Source organism: Fonsecaea pedrosoi, assembly GCF_000835455.1.
Source record: "Fonsecaea pedrosoi CBS 271.37 unplaced genomic scaffold supercont1.6, whole genome shotgun sequence".
NCBI classification, from domain to species: domain Eukaryota; kingdom Fungi; phylum Ascomycota; class Eurotiomycetes; order Chaetothyriales; family Herpotrichiellaceae; genus Fonsecaea; species Fonsecaea pedrosoi.
This window is the reverse complement of record NW_013550610.1, coordinates 710,564-733,155: the sequence shown is the minus strand read 5'-3', so window position 1 is coordinate 733,155 and position 22,592 is coordinate 710,564. Positions and strand designations below refer to the sequence as shown.

The following is a 22,592-nucleotide window of genomic DNA, read 5'->3' as shown; positions in this document are numbered from 1 at the left end:
AGGTCAGCATCATTCTCGGACCACCATCGTCATCCCTTGCTCTCTTTGTCATTTGCCGGCTCTCATCAATGGGTTAACAAAGACGGATTGTTGATGTGATCGACGTCCTAGATCACGTCTGTCGCATGTGCGTGAATTGGCCGAGAGCCTTTATATCCCATATCCGTTGTATGATCGACCCTATCAACTGCCAACATATGATTCTGTAGTCGACCGTACCCTGCCTCCGCAGTATTTAACCCCGCACAAAGAACTCTCAAATGTTTCCGTCACCATCAACACCACCGTCTGCACCGTTGATGCTGATTCTTGGTCTCGTCGTGTCGCGCCGTCGCACTGCTACACACCCTGACCCCTTGGCCGGACAAGCTTGGCACAGCCAGACGTTTCCAGAGCGATGTCGACCGTGGAGGCGGGTCCTGACCCGCACGATGGGTTTTCACCAGCTGCGAATCCGAATCACTCCTCAAGTGATGTCTCCACGACCACCAACATCTTGACACGTCTCCACTCCTCCGACCCACAGTCGGCCTCTACCCTGTCCCTCATCGTCGAGCAGATTGAACGCTACTATCGAGATCACTCTCCCAGCCTCGACATTTGGCTGCCGTATCATTTGAGTCCTCAGGGCCTCGGTGTTTTTGAAGAACTGACTCATGAAAATCCACACTGGAAGCATCTGCGGTATGAGACGCCGACACATTACCCGATGGCACAGCTGCTGATATTAACTCACAGGTACGACTATTTCCCGAGAACCTCGACCTTCGTCCTCAGAATGTCCGCGAGTCTTGAGCATGAGTGGATGGAAAAAGCCTTCTGCAAGTTGGTGGAAGATACATTGGCACAGCTATGCTTGGGAGATCCGAAGAAGAAGGAGTTCTTGGAAGAAACGGGAGATGAAGGCCACACACCTCTAAAAGAAGGCGAATTCGGCACTCACAGCCCTGACGCTCAATTCAGACACGTCGAGGCGAAATATCCAGGGGTCATATTGGAGGTGGCATATTCACAAAAGACCAAATCCTTATCAGAGTTGGCGCACATCTACATTACTGAAGGTACTAAACTCGTGGTGGGGTTGGATCAAGACTATCCACGCTCCAAGAAGATCATGTTGCGTACTTGGGGGAGACGGATCGAACCCGCGACCGAGTCTGCACCACCTCGATTGTTCATTGACCATCATAGCCAGGTGAGCCTATGCATCATCCCCTCCGCCCAGTGACTAACTGAATATGATGTCTAGGAAATCCGCAGTTTCGACGGAAAGCCGGTCCCAAACGCCCAACTACGGATCCCAATCCTGGATTTGGCGCCCAAGGTTCTGATTCCCGAGTCCCTGCACGACGAATTCATTGTGATTTCTTGTGAAGAGCTTTGTCGCTCCTTGCGCAGGGTAGATCACACCCGGCTCCTGCGTGATCATGATGCATTAAGAACCGACGATCTCCCTTCTGGTCTTGTCTATGTTCCGACGCCCGCGAGCTCAGCCTCAGACACACTCAGCGACGACGACGACCATGATGCCGTGACAGCACACGATCTGGTGTGATGCGCCACCTACCCGCGTCTCCAGCCATCGTCAAATCGACGTCTCCCGGGAAGTACCATGTGACATTGTGGAATTGAGGTCAGCCGATCTACGATAGTAGCAATGACATTCTGAATCGGAACGATGGTATCTTCATGGGAACAGAGGAGATCAAGGACTTGTATGGATATCATTGAGGAAAAACACTGTGATTGGGATCACGGGGCCCCTACCATGAACCACTCAGTTTAGTTTGCTTTAGCTTAATCAGAGAATCTCTTTGGATCCTTGGATCTGGAGGATCGAATAAAAGAGACATGTCATTGGAGTCCAGACTCCTTCGTCTCAGAATTCATATGATAATTGCACCCTTGACAGTGATTGCTCCTGTTGTACGTGGCGCCGTGATATCTTGGTAGTCGTCTCCCCTCCCTCTCTCTTCCTTCCCCTTTAACCAAAACGGACTGCGACGTGCCGGATATAAAGCCTTGTCTATCCCCCGGCCCCACTGATACCATGGCCAGACTTTCGCAAGAATCTCGTCATTGGCGACAAGAAACCCGCAGCCGTGGACTTTCGACGTACCCGTTGGGGCTGAACGTATTCGACTACCCTCCCAAGGAGCTCACGCAGGTTTGGTTGTGTACACGACTGCCACTGGGTACGGCTCCGTCACGAGTATCGCCCATATTCAAGTGCCAGTACAGAGTTGGAGGGTGGACGGCAGGGTGCTCAGAAAACAAGGACCCCCCAGCAATCGGAGCCCTCTTCTCAAGTAACATTCTCCAAATATTGTGACGCAGGTTGAATCTCGCCTGCTCAAGCCCATCACCACTTGGACAAAGATAAATCTCCCAATGAAGTGCATGGTATTCTCGGCCGCCCTCCATTCTGTAATTGTAGAAACTCGGATCCAGCGATTCCGTTTTAGGAAGTAACATCGTCACACCCAATGGCTGAGTGTCCAGGTGACTAGATATGCAGTCAGCATCGCTTGCAGACGGTTGGATGGTAGTCTGTGATACCATGGGCCCGTCGAGATTGCCCTGCCGTGAAGGTGTCGCCCCATCGTTCCCAATCATCCCGACTATACTGTCCTGGCAGGAGAAAAAGATTTGAAAGAAAGATCAGTGTACGTGTACTGGAGCAAGGTATATATGGGCTGTGGTCATGCCCCCTGGGAGTGTCTGGTGGCAGCCAACGCCCGCCTCTGCTCCAAACTGCTCCTTCACTCTGCTCGCTACACCTTCACCTCCTGGCCTCCTTCACGCATCACATGCCAGACAACAAAACCCCACTTTTTCCTTTTACGGTGTTTATCATTTGCAACAGTAAACTTCCCTCCAACAATTGCCGGACCAGGTCTGCATCAATCTATAAATTCACCAAGTTTCGGGGGTTCGAATCTCGAATCTCCCCATCTTGTTGATTTATAAATTTCCACACGTCGTGGTGGGTGATGTTATGAGCTCTTCCAGGCCCTACTCACTCACCATGGGAATTGATAGCTGCAATCTGCATTGTTAACAACAACTACCAAAAGGCTCAAAGCGAGAGAAGGGGGAGGGTAAATTATGGGGTTGAGCGCTCACGGAGGAAGAAAGAGGAGGAGGACGAGCAGGAGGGATCCACTACGGGAGGCGAGAAGGGCTCCTAGAGTCCAGGAAACAAAAACAAAAAAAAAACTGTGTCCATTGTACCACGGGCTACAGTTTTCTCCCAAGTGGAGTTTTTTTGGTAGTTTTTGCATCTGGTAGTTGTATGTGTGTGTGTGCCCTTCACATCCCCAGGATTGATACCTGCCCCTAGCGTGAGTATCTTGAATGTACCACAACTGCCCTCCCTCCCTTCTTTCAAAGCGAGCGCATTCAACAAATATAAAATCAAACTACTGTGTTCCCGCGCAATCTGACGCTCATGTTATACGAGTAGATCAGGCCCTGATCGACACCATGTCTGACGCCTCGAGGATCGTGCTGATCGAGCTAGTGATTCTGTCCATTACCCACCACTCAAACATGTACCTAACGATGGGGCCAGTCACGCTGGCGGACGTGATCACCCTCAAGTCGAAGTCGTTGAAGTCATTATGGATGTTTAAGAAGTCAGGGCATATTGTGAGTTGATAATGTCGTCGAACTCCTTGCGACACAAGGATCTCAAAGCAGAGAATTTGCTCCTTTGTCAGGTCCCCATCTAATCCTGACCGATTTCGGGACGGCTTTTGACTGGCCAAACCGCGACGCTCTAACTCTGTGATACAGCAGTCCAGATGTTACTCCTGAGGGCAGGCGTCACGGTGCATCGGGCCTCTGGTCGCTGGACTCGTACATCTCGACATTCTCACCGTCGTATGCGAGGGGACGTTGGCAGAGTTCCAAGTCTCCATCAAACGAACGCAGTCATCGCTCGACAGACCATGTCCACACCAACCAGCCAGCTGCGCCGGGTTGGCGACGAGAGCTGTTACCGAACAACCCTCATGAGAGCAACAGCGCACTTTTTCAAGTCATACCCCGAATACATAAAGTGATAGTCGACGACCATCCTCTGGCTCATCCACTATACTCTGATCTATGCTCGTCCTAGAGTGGACGATTTTGTGGAGAATGCTGTCGGGAATGACTGGCACTGGCATTTACACAACTTCTTTGGATCCCAGCACGGGGATCTCATTACCCCGTGCGCGTCCTGTCCCTTCGCTGCCGTTGGGGTCTCGAGCACAGAACCCAGATCGAATACAACACCTGTCGAATCGCCTGATCGACTCGGATGCGACCTACAAGGATCACGCTGAGCGCTGAGACTGAGCGATCCCTCACAACACCGGCCCAGCTCATATGTGCCGGGCAAACCCCTCTCGCGGCTCTTTGTTCAATTTCGACTTCCACGCCCATCCAGACAGGGGTTAGTCGAGGCAGCGTGGATAAATCTTCCAATGGACATTCAGGAAAATGTGATCTGGACTAGAAGAGACATAAATGATGTGGACTGAGCTCGGAAGGTCAGCACGGCATCGCACGGTTGCGAAAAGAAAATCAAGGGAGGAGTCGACTGGGTCAAAGTTCTGGCGTACCGGACAAAGCTCATCCACTCAAAGCAGACATTGGCGAACAGCTAGAAACGAGTCGTTTCATCTGGTATTGGTTCCGGAACCTCGTATGACGTCCGCCATATCCAACCTCTCCAAGCGCGCCCAGGCAGTTTTGGATGCGGTGCCGGGGATGCGAGCCTCGCACTCGCCCCTCCATAACATGGAAATAACGTCTCACCAGACATCGACTTTAGGGGTTGTATTTCTCCTGAGCAGTTATGAAGCTGCAAATACGCTTGATTCGCGAGGTACTTTGCCAGCTTGCACAGGTTATCGAATCCGTTGACTAGCCTGCCACCACAGGGTTGGTTCACATAGAGAGGAGAGGGCGCGAGCGGAGGAAAGGGGAAATGAGTCAGACATTTACACTGATTGGTTCTTGCAAGATAAATCAAGACACCTCCCAGTATTCCCTCTGTTGGAACTGGTAGGAAACCTGAGTACCTACCGACGAGTAAACGGGTGGTGACGGTTATACCTCATATGGTCACATTCATCGAGAAAGGAAAGCGTGTCGTCCGTAATATCGATCTATACGTCACGCCTGTCATGCTTCTTCTCATGCTGATCAGCTACCTCGACCGTGGCAACATTGCATTCGCCGCGATCCAGGGCATGACCAAAGAGATTGGGCTGGCTGACTGGCAATGAACTGAACGTCGAGTCCAGCTGCCGTCACCAAAGGGAGGTTTACCTGCTACGAGATCGCCATCTATCGCACCTAACGACTACCAGTCAGATTCGTCGCTGCGTCTGATGATCTCACGGGCCATGTATCCGATTGTGTCCACTTCCAGACTCTGTCGGGCCCCTCTTCCTCGACTAATCCTGCTATCAAAGGGACCCGCCGACGTCAGAAATAATCCCGCCGCGGTACCAAGACCCTGCAACTCATCGACTGGTGGCGGCTTCAAACCCACCGCCACTACTTTGCCAATTTTACACCCTCGTTCTCCTCGTGTTTTGAGGTTCTAGCCGGCCAAATTTCCTATGTCCTACGCAGCTTTGTATGTTGTTTACTACCTCTTTCCCTGCTGCAAACGCTCATGTTCCTCCTCTGCCTCCTCAGTTTCATCCCGCACATGAAGAGATGCAGCCTGACGCCTCCGCAAGGCTCGGTATTGGATCCTACTGTCAACGAGGCCAACTTCCTCTTACACACGACGGATTTCTTGCTCGCTGACAGAGGAATCTTTGGTGGGAGATGCTTTGCATCAGCAGCGTATGATCGAACTCGGTCTGAGGCCCTAGGGAGGAGTGCCGGGGTGACGACATGGGATTGCAGATCTGGGGTTCGGCGAGAAGCTTCTGCAAGGCTTGGCCGAGTCGGACACGAGGATCAGAAGTTGAGGACCGGATCCCTGCAGCCGATGACAGCGCCCGCGCAGACTCGAGTAGAGGTTCGTGTAAAGATTGATTTCGGTCAAAGATTGTGTTGGAGGTTGCTGTCCTTGTCGATTGCTCTGCGCACGAGATGAGTACCGTTATCTGGCGCCGCTGTCGCTGTCATGGATGCAGCATTCCATCTGACACCGCGCAAAGACGACGGCCGGTGCTCTAAGCGACGAACGAGGACACGTCCACGTCGAGCTCGGCCCGGGCGCACGTTCCTCGACATGTTGAGGAACATGATCGGTAGTCAGACCTGATCGTGCTTACACCCATGGGCATGAGCGCGGTACCCGCCAACGCAAAGGTCTTGAAATCCGGCACGAACATCTATCTGCACCATCGTGGCCAGGAACCAAGGGTAGGCCGGTGAATGACATCCCGCCCAGTTCAGGACCTCAGTCGACACCTCGATCATAGAGGTTGTGTCGAGATCAGATACAATTGCATTGCATGATTCCTAGTACAGCCTTTTGCGCTAAAAGCTCATCATGGATCCCGTCTTCGAATTTTAACCCGCCTGAGGTGAGGACGATTATGAGATCAAGAAAGCTGGCAGGTAAGACTCGATGAACGTCCCGTTTACGGAGGTGCCCTCAAAGGAAGGGGGGTGAGGGGTAGACAGAACGAACGTGACGAAGACCTTCGTTTGCCCTCAGCAGAGCTTCTTCAAGTTTACATAGATATCAGCCTCGATATGCAGATAGAGGTGCCGTAAGGGGACGTACGAAAACGCGATACGTCGTTAATGTTCTGGGCCATCGACGGGAATGAACTCCGATTTGAATCCCAAACTTACGCATGAGCAGTCATATGCGGCTGGTCTTTCCGCTGCCGTTTTCCCCAGCGATGCCGACGCCTTGCCAGCAGGGATTTTGAGATTGAATCTGTTCCGACATTCGGGGTGGAAATGTCGTACACTTTTGCTACCTTGGCCGACCGTGGCCTTCAATCCCAGTAGCTTCGTTGACGGCGTGCAGATTGCCGCGCAGGCAGATCTTACCGTTCCGCATTTGTGTCATGCCGGACCTGATCACGCGGCGTGTGCCTGTATGTGGGTGTCAAGAGATCCTTTCCTGGTCGGACCCCGAGCCCGTAGAAATTTCGTGTCCGCGTTTGGCCATTTCCCAGGATCGTTTCCCATACGGTCTTCAGTTTCTGTGGGTTGGTAAATTCCTGGTGGCCGTCAAAGTCAGGATTGAACCGGGAGATTACCGGTCCGGGAAGAGACCGGTGGGGACGACATCCCTTGACTTTTGGACATCGTCCTGTTATCAGGAATGCCTTATTAGAGACAGCCTGTACTCGGCGATAGATCGATTCCGTATTAATAAGTATCCCTTTACATATAGTAGTAACAAGACTTGAAGCATGAGAAAAGGACGCTTCTCGGGTACGAGGAGCATACTTTTCTCCTTCGGTTTATAAGTAGCCTAAAGTGGTTTAGGCCTATCCAGCTCGGTACTTCCCGAGTGGCCTTTCAACCCCCTTTACTGAGGGCTGCGTAGGAGGATGCTTCTCCACTCTAAGCAGCATGCTCCTCTCGTGCGGTTCACTTCGGCTTCCTGCTCTGTTTGCGATACCTATAAGATATCGAGCCATTGGTGGCTCATCATTGACGGACGATTGTATGAGTATTGTGTATCATGGCCTTTCTCCGTGTGCTTCGATGCCCGGCGGCCGGTTACACACCCGGTATCAGCTTCCATGAGAGAGCGGTTGAACCTCCTCCTCCATTTGCCCCCCGTACAATGGTGATGTTGTTTGTCGCGTGCCCGCGGATCTCAAGTGCAAGCGTAGTGTCGGTAGTTTTATGGTGGTCGACCAGGCAGTACATACGTATCGTCATATACTTTGCACTCAAGAGTTCGGCGCCATGCGTCGGCTAGTCGTCGTAGATACGTTTGTGTTTAGTGCATTGGAAACATCTGAAGAATTTGCCTCCAGCTGCATCTAGCTAGGTCATTGGCGAAGGAGGTGGATAATGATGTTTCCGCGTACGCCATTGCCGGCACCCATTGACCATCTTCCTTGTCAATATGTTATTTAGCCAGGCATCAGCATCCCGTGCTCCCAATTCTCCTCCTATTGTCTGTCTTCATTGGGGGCAGAGTTTCGTGCATCGCTCTGAATTGTGGATCGTAGAGCGAGTCAATATTCTCCGGTTCAGGTTGTTGTTGTGTCTCTGGTGTGACAAACTCTTCCTGGAATGTAATGGGGGCACCTACGTGCTGCCACTTCTGGTACGATGTCTCGTACGGATGTCTGTCGTGCCTGGTCGTGTTCCGCCTTTCCGTCGGATAGTTCAGCCTTGGTAGATATTCTCCACTTCTTCCGACGGTAGATCTTATCTTATCAGATAATCTAATCGTCCGTCGGGAATCTTGATCTGTCCGTCGGATCTGATAAATATTATCTGATAAGATAATACTTCCGTCGGAGGCGCCAGCCTCATTTGGCTAGTTTCATTTTTTCCGTCGGAACGCTGAGCCTCGTCCGTCGGAGTTTTAGTCTTGCGTATTCGTGCTCATCTGTCTTCATTGCACGTCCTCTCTATCCAATATCAAATATCCATCCGTACACATGAAAGGGTAGCGCCCGGAGGGCACCCGGCCCCTTTCCTCGCCCTGGGGATCTCTCTGAATCATAGTCCGGCTGGCGAGCGATCTTGTGGGGTCACATTCCCACTTGTTCTCTTCTGCGCGGTTAGAAACATCGAGCGCGGTTGCCCTCTTCGTCTTCGTCGTCTAGCACAAGCACGAGCCACCAGACCTCCGTCTGGCGCACAAAGTAGACCACAAAGGCCCCGTGCTTTAATTTACGTATAGCTGTGGAGATGGGTCTGCGTCCGTCAATGCCTGGGTCATTATGAACCGAAACATTGTCAATGGGGCCGGAAATTTGTTCAGCTGAGTTGAACAGGAGGGCCGGAGGTCGGTGACGACATAGATGGGATCATGAAAGCAAGGCGAGTAGAACGAGGCGGGGCACACAAGCAAATGCGGCATATACATCTATCCAATCGGACCAATGTACTCTGCTACACTTCAGCTATCCCAGGAGTTTCAGAGGTCCGAGCAGGAGGAGACGCAGGGGACAAGCTGCGAAGAGGTGCAGACTCAACTTCCCAGTTTCTTTCTCGGTATCTTTCGATCGATGGCACGGGTGTCGTGAATATCCGTTTCACAACAAGTTTCGGGCATGAAACTCAAAGCATCACTTTGTACTCACAATGATCTATCATTATATCTGTCCCGTCTATGCCGGGCTTGAACACCCGCACCCTCATAGACACACGCGACTATGGCGGCAAATACGACCACAAATGAAAACATAGGAGCCACTCAACCTCTAGATCTCCCTGTGGAAATGGAATAGACCTCAGGCTTTGCGGCAGGCTAGGACTGACGGGACGAGAGAGTCAAAAATACCGAGAATGGCAAGACTGCGGCCCGATAGACCCGCTCAAAACTCAACGTGTTCAAACCAGAGTCAACCAATGTCAACATTATCAGGCTAAGGCGGAGGTGAAGGAGTAGTTTCATTCCCTTGTTCACGTTCTTCTTCATAGTGGCCATTTACTCTCTCATTCGTGTCGTGCAAGACAAGCTATCATCCCCGCTCCCGCTGTCGTGCAAGGCCTCCTCCTTCCCCCCCCGCCTACATGGCCGACACTGCTCATTTTCTCAAGCTAACTTCGGTAAAGCTAACTTGGCTGGCATTAATAGAACTTCATCCTCTTTTACACTACCTTCTGTTTTCGAGGACAATCATTTCATAGAGGTTGAGAACCTGACTTCGAAGCAGACCTTTTCCATCCGTCACCGCCGTCGCTTCAATACACGATTTTTTCGCACCGAAATCCGATCAGGTACCGTCCCCGTTGCGATTCCCTCGAATTGAGGCGGAAAACAACGCCTCCTCTACTACATTTCCTTTGCCTAGCCGACAGCTTCGAGTACCCGCTCTTGTCACAATGTTGTCTATCCGAAAAGGATAACACTCCGGTCTCAACTCCGCCATCGCGTATGGTCTAGGGCATTGAGAGCCCACCCTCCGCATGATCCCCTTAATCTGTCAGAGCAGGCGCTGACAAGATCACGTCTGTCGCGCCATATTCCACAGCCAGAGATACCGAGGACGCGCCCTGGTGTCCTCTCCCTGGTTCCGAACCCGACGTGAACTTGGTTTCTGCGCAATCTGTTTAGTACCACACCGACCTAATCACGTCGTCGGCGCAGTCTTACGCGGCTGAAAAAGCCCACGGACTGTCCTCATCGCAATCCGCTAGACGCAAAGCTGACGAGGCCTCGATTTCAGTGCAACCTGTTCAGTACGACACCATCAAGCCTGTGTAAGCTATCTTTCAAAAGTCGAAGGTGTTGAGGACCCACCCTCAACACAATCCTCTCCGTCCGTCGGTCCGAAGACGATGACCTTTCGATCACACTCTCATCTCTGTCGAGAACATACCATAGTAGTGACACTCAAATGCCATGGCCCTGAAGATTTAAGGGATAAGTGATGCTGCTCACCGACTATCGTTGTTGGCCTTAAAAACACTCATCTGCAGGAGTCCCCACTGCTCTTCCCATCTCTCCATCCCTCAGTGTCCAGCGATCAAACCAAACGGCACATGCCGCCATTTCTTTTCCGTGGCCAAGTGGTGGAATACTCACTTACTAGTTGGGAGGAATTTTGAACATGGTAATGCAGGAACCTCATTACTTGGTCATAATACCCTGCCCTCGTGTCATGATCGTTGGCCTTTCGCCTGCCATGCTTGGTCCACCCACCAATTGGCCTGTCCACATGGAATAACTGCAGGGACTGAGCAGCAATTTCACGATCGCCGATCTAATCGATGTGAACAACCCCAATGAGCAATTGAATCAATTTAATTATAGTACGAAGGACTATCCAAAATGTCGCGAAGTTTCGACGGAGAAGGTCATGATGCAGGCAGTGACTGGTTCCGTCGCGTCTCGCGTAACGACGCGTCAACACGCGTCGCGCTATTATGTGATCGTGACCAGTGCCACTCGAGTGGGAATAGGTACACTTCGCGATGGAATACGAAGGTGACACGCCGGGCAGTCGCAAAGTCAGAAGCTGGGCAGGAAAGTAGACCAGTTTCTGCTCCCAGTCAAGAGATGGTTAAGGGGACCCAAGGTGCTTTGCTGGTAGATGGCGCAGCCCGCGAGCGCAGTGCTGCCCAGAGTTTCCTGTTTTTGGCAGGAGCCTTACCGGATTAGGAAATACCTAAAAAGTTTTGTGACCCGACAAACAACGTTTCTGAAATTTTGAAATGTGCTGGAAACTCAGCCTGCCATGTGACGTGGAGCCTTGCTTAGTTATCCAGTAGGGTGGATCATGAGGTGTAGTTTTTACGGCGGAGGACATGGATGGCGAGACACTACCACGTCAAGATGACGGGAGTTGCTAAAGAATGGGAAGCACAGGGGTAAGCAGCGTCAAGGAGGAGCTGGCTGGGACTGTCTAACTTCGGCGTCAAGACCAGAGAGCTAGTGGTGCTCGTAACCGTCCATCTCGAGGCAGCCTGTCTTGGTAGGTCCATCTTCGTCCAGGTCTCCGGTCTCCGTTATCGACGCGTACATTCCTGTCTCTGCAAAATCATCGGAGTGCCCCTTTTGGTCTGTGGACAGCAATCCAGCAACTTCATGGCTGGTGCAAAACGGGTGAGCCCCCGGGCTGGGAGGATGGTGGTGATGGAGAGGAAGACAGAACGTCAACTGCCGCCACATTGACTCCTTCGGTGTCGTGGTCCTTGAGTTGTGGGCAGGAGAAGGTGTTGAAGGCGTCTCGAGGCTGATCTGCGACAATTGTTCGGGCTCAGCAACGAGCGGTGGGCCTGGGTGCGTCCCGCTGATAGTGCCACTGCGTTTCAGGGACACCAGGATGGGCGTAATGACGTTGGAGCAGAATGTCGAGTCTGACCGTAGGCAACCAAGACGCCGTTTGGGAACTCGTGGCCAGCACGCCAACCATCTGGATGGATATATGGCCGTGTCCTTGGTGGTGTGTTTTCCGCCGAATCACGCCTCGTCATGGATGTCATAGGTTACGTGACATGGCCCCTTGCCTAGTTAGTGCGCAGGATCCAGCTTGTTGAACGCGTCGTGTCCAGTGATCAATTTACAAGAACGTTATACGATAAGACGCGTGAGGGTGGCGATCCAAAATCGTTCCCCGAGAAAAGAATGCATCAACGAGAGAGCAATCGAACTCTGGATCTAACAAGAGACTTGGGATACCATTGACTGTAATATCTGTACATGACGCAAATAATGTCAAGCCGACACGTTTCTCACCAAGTGGCCAACCACTACCAACTCACTACCTACGTGGTTGTGTTGTTGTGGACACATTTTTGTTCCCTGAATGTGCCAGGATGCCAATCACGCCAAGACGGTGCTTCTCTTGACCCCCCTCTCCCTTTGAGATCTCTTGGCAGTGCGACTGACTGAGCCCACAAAATTATTGGCCAATCAAATCCGATCTTTGACATCATACCAGCCAAAACTCCTGCCAAACATCCAGGCACCATGCCAGGGGAGTTTGGACTTTGCCATAATAACAAGCCGACACGCCGGTTCGAAGGACGCCGGGGCCACCCCTGCGCCGCCAAAAGTAGACAACGTCCACCCCAAATACACACCTTTGTTCCCTCTGGATTGAAATCGAGAGGCACCCGTAGATCTTCAGATCCCGCAAACTCGCATGCTCTCTGTGAAAAAAAAAGCCTCCGTTGCTCATTGACAATGTGAAGTGCACGCGGAGTGCTGTGCTAGACGCGGTCTCTCCAGCGCGTCGAGGTAGGCTTCAAGGTGCGAATTGGCATCTGAATCGGGGTGCTCATGGAGAGGTCGTCTATGCCCGTTGGCTTTGAAGGATCGCTGGACGGCATGGTGATTGCTTTTCCAGAGGCTGCGCGGAATCGTTTGGTCGTCTCTGGTATGCCTTCCTCCTCCACCTCCTCTTCGGCTTTCCTCTTTTTGCTCCATTTCTCCTCCTCCTCCTCGGTTTTCTTCTTTTTGCCCTGCTCCTCCATATCAAGTCTCTGTCTCTCACGCCGTGAGTACTCCTTGAGTTTCTTCAGCGTCCTTCCGGCCCACTTCTCGCGATACCACCACGGCAGTAATTCCAGGCTGGCTTTTCTCCAGTCCTTGGTGGCTTGCCAGTACTTGCGAAGAATGTCGTTGCGGCGCTCTTCTTCCGGGTTGTCCAAGATTCCCGCAGCCAGCGCTTCCTCAAAGGCCCGCATGGCGCCAGGCTGCGTCGTGCGAACAGCGCGAGCCTTGACGTGGAAACAGTGCGTGATGTACACCATATACTCGGCTTGTCTAGTCGCCAGCCCCTCGGATACGTCGAGCTCGAGCTTAAATCGAGTGGAAGGTTTGTTTTTGACACAGGCGCTCCTGCCGTACATGAAGGTCTGATAACCTCTACGGAGATAGTTCTCGGGAAAGTCGTCGTAGTATTCGGGTGGTAGAGGGGGATCGCCCACGTCAACACCAACTTCCTTTTCCAGGTCTCGAGTCTCCTCTGCGGCAACCTTACAGCCGCGGGCGCGGTACTGCCACACGCTAAAGTTGATCAGATCTCGAACCTGCTCTTTCAATGCCATCCAGCCTTTGGGTTCCACGGCGTCGGGCCGAATCCATGCCCAGAGTGGGTTATCGGCCATGATAATGCAGTCGCAAGCGATATCCCCGTAACTAAGGACACAGCTCGGGTATATTCCGTAGCCCTTGCGCTGTCGCCCACACGTGGCCCGGAAGCTCCCCGGCATATATGCAGGGCGCCAGGCAGCCTCGCGCAGTATACCCAGATAATATTGTTCAAGCTCTCGGTCTGTGTCATTCTCCTCTAGCGAGGGCATAGGCAGCTCCAGATATCCAGGAATTGTCGGCGGCAGACAGTCGGCAGATATACAAGCAGTCCCCTCGATTCGGCGCACGAGCTCCAAGCCCACTCCGGCAAGATGGGGGAAGTTTTCGACGGTGTAATCGCTGCTTGCAAGCGACTGCATCGACTCTTCACTCGACTGTGAGCTCGTCCCGTCGTCTTCTTGATCGGATGACTCGCCATTGTCATCGTCGTCATAATCCTCGTCGTCATCTATTTGCATGGTGTCGTTGCCTTGAGGTTTGGAGCAAGGGTGGACGCCCCAGAACCCATCCTCGTCAACGCATTTATCCGGACCGTCTTCGTAATCAACGTCGGGGTTTGACGTAGGATCCCATAAATTCTCAGGATTCGGCATCTCGTCGTGCTCCTCGAGAGAGGAGATGCTTTCCCTCCAGTTGGCCAATTGAGGTTTTTTCTCGCTCCAGCGCCTCTCCATCGGAGTAATCCAGGCTTCTTTATCAGGGTTTGTCCACTTTGGTCGTCCCCTGCCATTCTTCATGTCCTCAAAGAATCGGAGAACTTTGTCCGCGTCGAACTCGTCCACGTCGCGAGGATCGGCTGTTGCCATGGTGCGATGAAAACGGCGCCGAAGCCGCCGATGATAAACAAAAGGACACGAGGGCAAGATGGATACGAAGGACCATCTAAAACGAATCGGAACTGATAGAATGAGATCTACGAAGGAAGGTCACTATGTAAGGAGCGTTTGAGCCTTTTCAAGAGCTCGGACGCGTCACGCACAAAGGCTGCGCCAAACAAGGCAGCCACACGTGTATCACGCACCAAGGAAAACAAGTAAAGGTGCAGGATTTCTCAGAAAGGCTCGCATCGCAGGCAGACCCGTGACATTCTAAACCGTCACCTCACCAGTCACTCACCAGTGGTGTGGTGGTGTGGTGACATAAACTATGCTAACCTTATTTCCTTCGGGGTGCACTCACCGTGAGTAAGTGAGTAAGTGAGTAAGTGAGTAAGTGAGTAAGTGAGTAAGCGAGTAAAGTGAGTAAGCGAGTAAAGTGAGTGAGAGAGTGAATGGGCGACTGACTAAGTGACTCAGTGTCTTGGCCCTCTTGGCAGCGAGTGCTGGAAGTGCTGACAACGCTAGTCCTGCAGACCCACCCACAGAGCTATCATCCAATCATATACAACGTCTGACGTCACACTACCTACCTCTCCAACACCACCACCACCCACATCGAAATAAGCAACGACACGACCTGCATCAAAGTACCGGCGCCTTCACTGCAACTCGGCCTTGTAATAACTCTCGAACCTTTCTGGGCTTTATCACCGTCGTTTCGATTCCTGCTACAACTCTTCCGCCTTCCGAGTGTCACGGTCACATGGGGACGCGACGCGTGTTTACGCGTGACGCGACGGAATCAGTCACTGCCTGCGCCATGACCTCTCTCTGAGAGCCTCTGTAACCGTTTAGATAGTCATCCGCACCACCATTTCATTGATTCAAACGCATGGCATAATACCGAGTAATGGCATCGTCGCGATACAGCAGGGGCAGACCCAGCCTACACACCAGAGTCTTCGCCACAGACCTGCCACTCGGGCGTCTTCAAAATGTCCCAGGCGTCCATGCCAAGTCCTGCAACGGCTTTGCCAACCTGAGGATAAACCGAGTCCGACACGGCGCAGCCCACGCAACCACCAACAAAAGTCATATCCATTATCAGGCCGATGTAATTGCACTGACAGATCCCGCAGTGCCGAATGCATCAAGCAGGGGGGATGTTTATTGAATGCGAGCGATGGCGACAACTGCGATTTCTGTGTGTGATAACCGGCCATTCAGTAACCCGCCTCAGCCGAGACCCACCGTCTTCGACGCGCCTACCTCTCGCTAGTACGACCTGTGCACTGATGCGCATCTGCCGCCGGGAGTTTTCGTAGCCGAGGATCGGGCAGCATCACGTCCAAACAATAAATAAGAAAAGGGCAACAGACAAGATGGTAAGCCTGATGACGGATCTCTATTTTTCAAGGAGATCTTAACAGAGAGGAAGCTTGACAATTTGTTTGCAGAAGACGTGGAGGAGGGCAGCCTATGCACGCCTCATCTGTGTTGCTATTGTCCTGAGCCCGTGAAAAGGGAGCCTGAAGCGTCAAATTCACTGCTGAGAGTGTTGTCGACGCTCATCAGGTATTCAACCAGCCAAGCCAGCTAGCTACTGGTCCTCCTCAACCTCCTGCCTCTTTGGACAACGACATATTACCGTATCCCCGGCAATGTCAATATCGTAGGATTCAAGGGATCAGCCACGTTTCAGCTCGATCGGAATATATCGTGCATATATCGCAATGTCCGTGTTACCAACATTCCGGGGATTAAAGCTCTTTTCCAGAGCGAGCTTGTGGTGAGCTCTATCCTTTGGGTCCTCCGACAGAGGCACCGGTCTGCAATGACATTCAAGCCCATGAAGGCATTCTGTGGGACTGCGACGGAGAGAGAGAGACCCAAATCCCCAGCTTCGACCTTTTTTTGCGTGTCATAGATGTGAGCTCTCCACAGCTCATGCGTCCTTACCGTGGCAGCACGATGCGGATCGTAACCCTGCCCTGGTCATCCACGAGTCACGCAATGCGTCGGTATCCCCCGTATTCGAAACAAGCGGAGTGCACTCATCCAGTCAAGATAGACCGCTGTCGCTGTCGATATGAATTCAGGCAACTCCAGCACGTGGCAATCGCCCTAGCCAGCGGAAGCCAAATGGAAGTCGCCGTCTTGGAACGAATTCTGCCGAGATGAATTCTCGACGATCCGGACAGACTGGGATGCTCTGAGATCTGGGGAGGAGACAGGCGTTGGTATCTCTTGAGTGTGTCCCTCGCGCATCTACAAGCAGGTCGCAAACAATATAGCAGTTCATACCCTTGAAACTCGTCAGCGTTCTCTCACACCAACTCTACCAGCTTTGGTGTCCCGGGCAGGAACTGAGTTCCTCACCATTATCGTCTTCCACCTCGTGCTTCGCCGTCCTTGTCCTCGTCAAGCGTGTCATCATAGTCGTACTCCTCCTCTTCCTCCTTGACACTTGTGCTTCGGCTTCCACGAGGTCCTCGTCGAATTCTTGGTCAGATTCCTCATTCTGCCACTGCCTTGGTTTTCCTTTTATCCATAAACAGGGTATGCATGATCATCTTAGGCCGGTTGCCATTCGCATTCGATGACGGGAGACAGAGGGATACCAAGGTGTAGAAGGGGCGGTTCGAAGAGAGATCAAGCCTCGTAGGACTGTGTGGGAAGTAGAGGGATTAGTTCTGAGTAAGCGAAGTTGTCGCTCTGTAATGTGTAGAAAGCGCGAGGTTGTCGTTCTTTTTATGCAGACGGACCAAGAGAGGTCAACGATCAAGGCAACTCTTCGGAGGAGGGTAGCGTCCGGCCATCGAGACAAAGTTTTGCTACTCCCGTACGCATCGCCGTGTCAATGGTCCACAGCTGGTGCACCAACAGAAGCGCGTGCGAGTACATGATGGTGAACCCCAAGGTGCAGACGGTCGGGAACATGTACGTGGTCGAGTTTTGCATATTCGCGAGCACAGACAGGCGTGCAGGGGTCTCCACGAGTACACCAATACATAGAGGGACGTCGTCCCGATCGCAGCCTTGCCAGGAACACTGTACATGTCCAGCCTCGCAAGCCCTCTGTTCCATTCACTCTGCTCGCTAAACCTTCACTTCCTCCCTCCCTCCCATCACAAACAAACCAAACAACCCCACTTTTATTTTATTACAATGTTATTAATTACAAACGTGAAATACCCTGCAACATTGTCAGATCTGGCCTGCGTCAATCTGTAACACCGAGTAAAGGGTTTTGAAAAATCATCAACCGCCTTGGTTTACATACTTCCAGATCTTGACCCATCAGGAATTGATAGCTGCAATCTGCATTGTTAACGACAACATCAACTACAAAAAAGGCTCATAGCGAGAGAAGGGGGAGGGTATATCATGGGGTTGAGCGCTCACGGAGGAAGAAAGAGGAGGAGGACGAGCAGGAGGGATCCACAGCGAGAGGAGAGAAGGACTTCAAGTCCAGGAAACATCAAAAAAATGTGCCCATTGTACCAAGGGCTACATTTTCTCCTAAACGGAGTTTTTTGCTGTTTTTCCCGTATGGTAGTTGTGTTTTTGTTGTGTGCCCTTCACCCTAGGGCTAATGCTTCCACTTGGCGTGAGTATCTCAAGTACCTACCATCCTCCTTGTCGCCAAGGATATGCTACAGCCAGGACCCGACACGTGCTGGGTAATGTTCACATCGCCATAGCTGCCGTAGATCGCCTACTCGTACAGCATGCGGCAGAGGAGGCTACCAGACATAGCGACAGCTCCTTTCGACGTCTGTGACCGTCGCGTCAGGTCTGCGGTGCGTCTTGTCTGGCCCAAGAGCTCACGATCACGCGCGTCGGGACCGGGACATCGTTGACATGAACTTACTGCTTTGGCCCTCCCGGCAGCTAGGGCAGGAGTGTCCTGCGGTAGTAGGGTACGCCAAAGATTGAATTAATCACATCACAGAGAGGGCCATACTCGATCGGAAGCCCCCTGATCGGAGCAATCTCGTTCGAACTTATGGACGAGACACGACCAATCGGGATTGACGTCCTCTGCGTGGCGAGATAAACAGCACGAATATATCAGTCTCTTCTCACGTCTTTATGAGAGCAGGCATATGGAGGGAGTAGCCCCGTCATTTTTTCAAGTCACTTTGATGATTTACCCAGGCGCGAGGGCAAGAAAAATAAACCCATGGTGAGCCGGTAGCAACATTGTGCGGTGATTCCCGGAGCATCGGGATTTGGATTGTAGGATAAAGGAGACTGAGCATGCTTGAGAAATCCCTCGCGTCCTCTTGGAGAATCAAAATAATATGGTAGAGCATATGTGCACGTCCTCGGCCAGCGCCTGTGGGTGATGCTCTGGGCAGGAAGGAACTGACTCTCCTGCCCGATCAAGGGGATCCCATCCTCTGTGGCACCCATCGTGGAGCCGGTTCTCACCGACGAGGAAGTCGAGAGGTTCTGTGACCTCGAAGACATTCCTTGTGATATAGAGATCGGTACAATCAGCCAGCTGCAAGGGTCCCGTGAAGTGCGGAACATCTTTAGTAGATATTGACGACGTAGCGGATCCCGTTCACTCCAATCACGCGCGATCCTAGCACGCAGCATCGTCAAGCGAGTAATCGAAGCAGGCGAAAAGGTGCTGGTTTTCAGCCACAGTCTCCCGATGTTAGTTTATCTGGAGCACGTACTGCACGCCGAGAAGACTCCATTCTGTCGGTTGATAGGAGAAATGGATGTTTCCACCCGACAGTCATTAGCTACAACATTCAACGAGAAGGATTCTTGCCAAGTCTTCCTCCTTTCCATGAAAGCTGGCAGCCTCGGCCTAAATCTCCAGGATGCGTCTCGCGTCATCAGCTTCGACTTCGGCCTTGACCCTTCGTGAGAGGAACAGGCCATCGGCAGAGCATGCCGTCTGGGTTAGAAGAAATCAGTGTATGTGTACCGCTCCCTTGCTGGTGGTACGTTCGAAGAGGCCCTGTTCGACCGAAGCTTGCTCAAACGGCCTCTATTCGGTCATGTGGTCGACAGAAAGCGACAAACGCTCCACGCCTCTAAGGGTTTAAAGGCTTTGATCTTGCCAGTCAGGCAGGTTGGGCAAAGAGGCATACTTGTGACCGAAAAAGATTCCGCAGTCCTTGGCGCCATGGGACTGGGCTGTGTGCGCAGCATCGCACTGATGGAGGAATTCTACAAAGAAGATGACGGATGTTCCGAAGACAGACCGTCGCTTGGCAGAGTGTCTCACAAGACGGATCGAACAGTCGAAGACGAGAGCTCTCTCAGTAAAGCACACGACTAATTTCCCGAGAGGGTCCAAGCCAGACTGCACCGCCTAAGGGCAAACGAAGAAGGTCCATTCAGAAAAAGGAAGTAGGTACATCTCCGACAGAGACATGATGAGCTTGTCGCTGGAAACTTCGACGACATCACAACGCAATACTCGAGTCAAAGTCCACGTCGTCAACTTGAACAGTGGGGCCACTTCGATATGAATCAAAACCGCAGCAGAGCCGCTGGCTCTTTCAAATGCATGGCCAAGAGGAGAAATACCCGTGCGATGAACGCTGGAGGTTCCTGCACCTGCCGTTGAAGCTGCCTTTCTTCCTTTCGACAATTGCATCATGGTGAAAGTAGAGCCCGATATTGACAACGTTTGGCACACGCAGGGCAAAGTGTACCAGCTGTTTCACTCGTCATAAACAGTGCTCATTTTAAGAGGCACGAGTAGCAGCACTGGAGCAGGCCGCAGGTGACCAACATCAATGCGCCGAAGGGAGTGCAAGGAGAGGCTCCGTGTCGGCGAAGGAGTCCCGGTAGAAGGTCACCTGTTCGCTTCATAACGCGAATTCCTTACAGGCAAGGCTTTTCCCACGATGGTTTTTCCCTTGCGTCAAGCACGAATGAGGGAGGTATGCGGGTGTTTCTTGCGTGTCGAATCATATGCAGCTGTCTTATTGTCAATGCCATCACACTTTTGTCAATGGTCAACGCGAATTCCGAACATGCGGACCAGCCAATAGCCAACCGGGGCTTTTCGAGGGTGTTTAAGCTAAAAGACACACCCTTCCCCATTAGGCTACTAGTGTAGTAGTATGACGTAAGCCATGCCAACGTTACTTTTGCAGGTGAGACTTGGCGCCAAGTGCCAGTGCCAGTGCCAGAACCCACCGATAGAATTGTTGACCAATAATAACGTCTGACGTCACATGAACCAAGGCTACCACTACACCACTGTCACGATCACATGATGACGCGGCGCGCGTCCACGCGTGACGCGACGGAATCGCTCACTCCCTGCGGCAAACACCCCACAGCGAAAAAAACCCGCCCACCGTTGATGCGGAGGCGTCCGTAAAGTAACATTTTCTTCAAAACCAAGAACTAACCAATCGACAGACCCTTCTTCGCTCCCCTTCTTTGCTCCCCTTCCTCGCGACAATCCTCTATACCATCCGCGACGTCGCCGCTTCTTGCCTTCTGCTCTCTCTCCACGGGTCTCTATCCATCCAAATCCAGTCTTGATGTCCCGCTGTGTCCCAGTACAAACTCATCGGCCGTCTCTCCTTTGCGGACATGGATCGTTTTCAGTCAATGGGTAAGGGAAGCTCCACGTAGCAGGAGGTGCTCATCTGTGGGAGGTAAGAGAGGCCTATCAGGCCCACCGTTCACTTGGAAGAGATGAGAGCGCCGCTGGCTGTGGAGGAACACCGAAATGTGCAGAGGTCGGGGCTCCAAAGGCAGATTGCGTCCTTGGTGCCTGAGTGATTTATTTATTCAAATACACGGTGTAACTCTCTACTCCTCGAGATTGGTGGAGTGCCTGTGGAGCTGGTTCCTTGATGAAATGCGACGAGTAGAAACACCTAATACCCACAATCAGTCATTGATGACCACAAGTAATCCCAAAGTTCCGGTCTCACATCATCGAGGCTGATTCGTCGAGGCCATGCTGAACCAGTGCCTGACATCGCGGAGCACCTGCGTATCAATGTTCTGGTGGATCGTGGAGCTGGGTGTCTGTACCCTGCCAACACTTGCCATTCCCGAGCCAGGGAGTTTTCGGCCAGGGCTTTGAGATGCAGACGGACCAGCGCATGTACTCTTGACCTCCGCCTCGTCGTCTTCTAAACTTTTAGCGACAAAGTCTCCAGTGCAGCGGCTCATCAGACGACATTCGGACCAGCCAGCCACCGCTTCGGACCCCGTCTGTCTGTTTCTCAAAGAAGTACGTTAATCGTATACCGGTTGATATCAAGTCCACCCTTATTCCACAACGCAATTCAAGTCAACTCGACGCAGCAATCGATATGAGTCATGCACAGTACATGTCAATCGAAAATTCCCACCCAATATCTCTGGACAAGTGTTCGACAAAGACCACTCTCCTCGGTCAGCCATCAGTGAAAAGCAACCGGGTAGGCATTTTGTGCCGTGCCGACATACATTCCAAGGTCCACGCATCGATGTGTCACACTGTTTCCAGTGCCTTGGGCATACATTACAGAAATCACCACATTTTTTGATCCATCTCATCATGTCGTTCAGGCTTGGCTTTTCCTCGCGTGCCGCTTGCAGTGCCCCAGTCAGGGCTCTGATTCATGGTCGCACAGACCTTCTTTTCGGCCCATTTCGCGTTCTGCCTTTTGTGACCACGGTTAGCAGCTGGCCAAGGAGCAGGGTAACTCCTTCTTGGAAATCATGGTGTGAATGAGCTTGAGGAGTCTCTTCTCAAACACCGCTCCGTGCCTGCCGTTTGCTATTTTCGACAGGTGGCATTTCCGATCGAGCGGGTGGTGGATAACTACTTCTTTTGGGTACGCTGTGGCATGGAACTTTGATCGTGCTTCGGAAGGCTGGAGATCGAGGACAATGGGAAGAGCCAGTACGTTCAACTCGGGCTCTTGCCCTTGGTGCCTGTCGTTCTCGCTACTCATGATGACGCTGCTGCGGATGACTACAACCTTGCGGATGTCGATGAACGCGTTTATGCCGCGGTGGTGTTCGGGGTCATTGTATCGCTACTCTATCGGCTCCTTCATACGCCTTCACCGACACGA

The 22,592-nt window shown here is 52.2% G+C and overlaps 2 protein-coding genes across 2 annotated transcripts; one reads left to right on the top strand and one right to left on the bottom strand.

The window, feature by feature from the left end:
• Positions 1-397: 397 nt before the first annotated feature.
• Positions 398-1,555, top strand: Z517_09193 (uncharacterized protein; the record flags this gene model as incomplete). The annotated part of the gene is made up of 3 exons (XM_013425103.1): positions 398-684; positions 739-1,195; positions 1,250-1,555. The coding sequence occupies 3 exons, from the start codon at positions 398-400 to the stop codon at positions 1,553-1,555; spliced, it is 1,050 nt and encodes a 349-aa protein (XP_013280557.1).
• An 11,270-nt stretch (positions 1,556-12,825) lies between these two features.
• On the bottom strand, positions 12,826-14,517 carry Z517_09192 (uncharacterized protein; the record flags this gene model as incomplete). Its single annotated transcript, XM_013425102.1, has 1 exon — positions 12,826-14,517. The coding sequence occupies one exon, from the start codon at positions 14,515-14,517 to the stop codon at positions 12,826-12,828; it is 1,692 nt and encodes a 563-aa protein (XP_013280556.1).
• Positions 14,518-22,592: the final 8,075 nt, after the last annotated feature.